Here is a 4,907-nt window from a genome sequence, read left to right as displayed (position 1 = left end):
AAAAAAAAAAAAAAAAAAAACCTTCCACAAACCCAGACCAGCGAAACCTGGCCGTGTTGTGACTCACAGTTTGCAGATGTCTGTGAAGTTGACGAAGGAGGTTTTCTTGGTTCCCACTCGGACCACCTGAGGAGGCTTCATCACAAACTTCCTCTTCTCTCCGGCCACCATGTCGGGGTTCTTCTCCCTCATGATGTTAAAGACTCTGTTTAAGAGCTGAGGCAGAAACGTGCAGGTTCGTCAGGGTCTTTAACGTTTGAGAAGTGTCTTTTTAAAAATGTTTCTCGTGCTTTCGTACCTCGTCGTAGGTGTAGTCTCTTTCTGAGCCGGCCCACGCCGGTCCCGTGGAGGGACTGAACGAGATTCCGTCATTGTTTTTGCTCTCCTCATCCTCCTGAGCTGCTAACGTTAACACACAAACACCGTTGTTACACACGCACCTGCATCCCGTTTAAAAAAATTAATAATAATAATAATAATAAAAATGTTTTAATTTCTACCGTCGTCTTTCTCCAACAACTCTCCCTCGTCAAAATCCACTTTCTTCTGCTTCTTCTTCTTGGTGGGGAGCWTCAAATCCAAGTTGTCGTCCTCCTGCACCTCCGACTGCTCTCCTTCGATTTTCAGCTCCTGGTTTAAACCAGAAACAGTGAAAAATGGCGGCTGCCAACAGTGTGAGTAATAACACAAAGAGGAGAACTTACCTTTAACCCCTCCTCTACCTCGTTATCAAATACTTTTTTAGGTTTCTTCTTCTTTTTTTTCTGGTTGAGGAAGTTCAGGTCATTCAAATCGTCTGACGTCTCTAGAAAGTTTAACCAAAACAAAAAAGCGTCAGGGTTAATGCTGTTACAGAGATGACGTGCAGGACGAGAGGAAATGGAAACGTTTGGTTTCCTTCTAACCTTTTTTCCTGCCCTCGTCTTCTTCCACATCCAGCTCCTTGTCATCGCCGAGCTCTGGCTCCGCCTCCTTCGCTTCCACCTCTTTGGTCTCCTCTCCTCCTCCAACCCCTTCTCCTCCTTCCTCATCCAGCATGAAGGGCTTCTTCTTCTTTTTCTTCTTCTTTGTCATGTTGGGGTCAAATATCATCTAAAGAAAGAGAGAAAAGCAGAGAAAAACAAAAACCTTTGCAACTGCTTCAAGGTGATTTGTTTGAGTTGGAGCCAAACTTCACATATTGAGTGAGGACCTGACAACTTATTTTCATAAAATCACGTTGCCTTGATGAATTTCAGCTCATTAATGAAAAAACACTAAGTGGATCTATGTTTGAAAGTCTGAGATGTTGTCTTTTAATCCCACACTAAAATGTTGCCACTCTCTTATCTCCACTTGTGTAATCTCACTAAAATCAGAAACATCTTGTTCAGTCCATGAATTTATCACATCAAGCCTGGACTGCTATAAATTTTATAACCTGGGTGTCCAGAAAAACGCTCTGAAAAGACTCCAGTTAAACCAAAACTGAGTTCTGATGAGAGTCAGGAGAGATCATAGTTCTCCAGTTTTAGCTTCCTGTCCCTAACATACAATTTTCTCAACAACCAAGCTCCATCTTCTATTAAACATTTTATTAATTTGTATTTTCCAAAAGGACTACTTTGCTGTCAAGACTGCAGGTCTTGTGCTTCTTAAAAGGGATCCCTGATTAGTTGTAACATTAGACTTTATTTGATAAACATTTATTTTAACTGTAAAATAAAGACTGTAAAAATACTGAAGGCTGTTTGGTTTTGTAAATTTTTTAAAATATATTTTAACACGGATGGAGCCATTTTACTTACACGCAAAGCATTCTGGGTAAATGATGACATCAACTAGGTCATCGGTGCGAGGCTGCTAGTGAGCTATATCCACCCTGAAGTTTAATCTTGGACAATATCTGAGGATCGACTCTTTTAAATGAAACCAGAGAGCATTGACAGAGAGGAGAAGGTAGAAATGACTCAGACTGTAACTGAAAATATGGATGGAGGACAACAGAGCTGCTTCATGGAAGAAGAACCTTAGCTTAGCCTGTTAGCCTTTGCGCTAGCGCCCACGCTATATTGCCTTATATGTATTAGCTTGGCGCTAGCGCAACAAACAAGCTAAACTTAGGTCCTCCATCCATATTTTCAGTTACAGCCTGAGTCATGTTTGTGTTCCGCTCTCTGTCATGTGGATGGAGGACCTCAGTGACGAGAGGAGAATGTGTAGCGCTGAGCTAATACATATATATGGTGATAGTGTCGGGGCTAACGCTAAAACTAACAGGCTAAGCTGAGGTTCTTCTTCCATGAAGCAGCTCTGTTGTCCTCCATCTATATTTTCAGTTNCAGGCTGAGTCATTTCTACCTTCTCCTCTCTGTCAACGCTCTCTGGTTTCATTTAAAAGAGTCGATCGTCAGGTATTGTCCAAGATTAACCTTCAGGGTGGATATAGCTCACTAGCAGCCCTGCACCGATGACCTAGTTGATGTCATCAGTTACCCAGAATGCTTTGCGTGTAAATAAAATGGCCCTGTCTGTGTAATATATTTTTAAACTTTTAGTTTGAAATTTATAAAAAATGAACATCCTACAGTATTTTGACAGTCCTTATTTTACAATTAAAGTATATGTTTATCATATAAAGTCTAATGTTACAACTAATCGGGGATCCCTTTAAGACTAGGCTCTTTTTTGGGTTGGGTTGGGTTTCCCTGAGCTAACCCTTTAATTATGCTGTCTTTAATTGCTCTATGCTCCTCGTTTGTATTTGCAAATATTGTTGTGTTGTTTTCCCAATAGAAACTAAACCCAGATCAATCCTTACTTTTGTATTTTCTTGTCCTCCCTAACCCGAGTCGTCTGAGGTAGAATGCTGCTCAACTTGAGTTTGGTTCTGCTGAAGGGTTCTTCCCACTGACACTAATGTTCTGATCAGGTTGGGAGATTGTGACAAATCTGCTGGCTTCCATAAATAAGTTTTACAAATTAATATTTCATAATGTACAAAAATGTATTATTATAATGGCTGTAATTAAATTAAGGATTTACTTGTTTTTTTTCTTTCATATAGTGCCTCGACGAGCTTAAACAGCACTGAATTTAAAATATCCCGTTATTAGAATTAATTAGTTGCCAATATGTGACTTGCTGTCATATTGGCAGCTTGAAACTCAAAGAGCATGCTCAACAATAATCCAATAATTTCACAATTATATGAGCAGTCAGCTCATATCTCAACATACTCACATTATGCAAGATATCTGTTTCTACATGACATGAATGAACTGATCGTCGTGAATAAAAAGATAAACGTCGATTATATTAAAAATGTCATCTCACAGAACCAGATCTGTCGTAACAGTTTAAAAATATGTATTTTGCGATATTAAGTTAATGTTAGGCGGTTTGAGACACTTTTTTTTAATAGAAATATACGTTAGAAATTTGTAGGAGCTAATGATGGTAGCTGTTAGCATAGCCGCGAATTTAAAGAACTAAGCTAATCTGTCAACTCCGAAATCAACCTGCGACAGAGAGGCTTCAGAAACAGTTATTAATCACGTAATCGTGTACCACAACGCTACACAGCAGTATGGTGGTAATTTTCTTGACAATACGCTGACTCGGGCCGCGGCTGCAGCCATGTGAGAGCTGCTGCTAGCGACTGTGGAGGGAAGCAGCGAGTGGAGCCGAGAGGCCCAAAGTCATCCTCAGATGTTTCGAGAACTTATTCCGCTTCAACCTCAATATCGACACAAATCAGACAACGGATAATCCCAGATTACCTACCTCGTCTCCTGACATGTTTGCGAAAGGACGAGGAAAAAACGCTGAGTCCAGTCAAACCAGTAGCTACTATTTTATCGCTCCAGCCGTTCCACACCTTTACGCTGTAATATTTCTTGCATCAGCGCTGGACCTCAGTGCGCATGTGCGAACCATCTAAATCCTGACGTACATCGCCTGCGACGGCGCGCCTTGGCCCTGAGTTTTGTTCAAGATCACAACGTTACAGATGTGAAAGTGTTGCTAAATTTGCTACAACCCAGGCATAATGCGTCAGATTTTACAGTATTGTTTGTTGTTTTTATGCTTTGCTCCTCTGTCTTGAATGTTAACAGGATAATTTGACGTTACCTTTTAACACATTATATATATGAAACATCTGGTTGTAAATGTTTTTTTTTTTATCTAACAGCTATTGTTTGTCTGGTGTGCATCATTACTGATCTAAAGACATATTTTTTGTTTGCTATGTCCAATGTTTTAATGGATTTTTTAGTTTTAACTGAGGAATAACAAACTTTTATTTTTCTTGTGTTTTAAGTATTGTCATGTTGATGACCTGATGAATGTAGCTTTTGAGCTGAAACACTACTACTGACTCACAATTTTAAAAAAGTCCTTTGGGAAAATTTGAACCTTGTAGAACCTTAATTTATACACGACAAATGGTCATTTATGGAATTTGTTCCAAAGGGCATATTTTTTCTTTATTACAGAATCATAAATTAAAATAAAAAAAGACTTACATATTGTTAAAAAACTGTTAAAATTGCTTTTATGCACATTCAGCAATACAGTTGGAGCTATGAGTCTCTGCAACCTTTATTTTGAATGTCACAAAAAAACATATGTCCAAATATGTCCTAAACCACAGTTTAGGACATATTTGGACACAAGAATTAGGCCTTGGGTCAGACCTGAAACCAAAAATATATATTCTAGGTTTGTTTAGGAGGGCCTCTGTGACCCAACTGGAAAAGTTGAAGGTGTCCAGGTTCAGGAAGGTCTGGGAATCTTTGCTCAGACTGCTGCCTTTTACTTCTTGTGTCATGGGAATGAAAACTATGGGCTTTTTTTTTTTTTTTTTTTTTTTTTTTTTTTAAAAAAAAAAAAAAAAAAAAAAAAAAACTAGGAGGCGGCAGGGC

At 39.0% G+C, this 4,907-nt stretch overlaps 1 protein-coding gene across 2 annotated transcripts in view; it reads right to left on the bottom strand.

Moving 5' to 3' along the window:
- eif2s2 (eukaryotic translation initiation factor 2, subunit 2 beta) overlaps positions 1–3,907 on the bottom strand; it is a gene marked incomplete in the record, with an annotated part of 5,505 nt that extends 1,598 nt beyond the window's left edge. The window contains 6 exon segments of one of the 2 annotated variants that reach the window (XM_014001705.1): positions 68–216; positions 299–402; positions 501–630; positions 705–805; positions 906–1,092; positions 3,766–3,907. In XM_014001705.1, the coding sequence (XP_013857159.1) occupies positions 68–216; positions 299–402; positions 501–630; positions 705–805; positions 906–1,092; positions 3,766–3,780 (686 nt within the window). 2 annotated transcript variants of the gene reach the window in all.
- Between the last annotated feature and the right edge of the window lie 1,000 nt (positions 3,908–4,907).

This window comes from Austrofundulus limnaeus, unplaced genomic scaffold (assembly GCF_001266775.1).
Source record: "Austrofundulus limnaeus strain Quisiro unplaced genomic scaffold, Austrofundulus_limnaeus-1.0 Scaffold10, whole genome shotgun sequence".
NCBI classification, from domain to species: domain Eukaryota; kingdom Metazoa; phylum Chordata; class Actinopteri; order Cyprinodontiformes; family Rivulidae; genus Austrofundulus; species Austrofundulus limnaeus.
The sequence above is the reverse complement of the archived record's forward strand: the minus strand, read 5'-3'. Positions and strand labels throughout refer to the sequence as shown.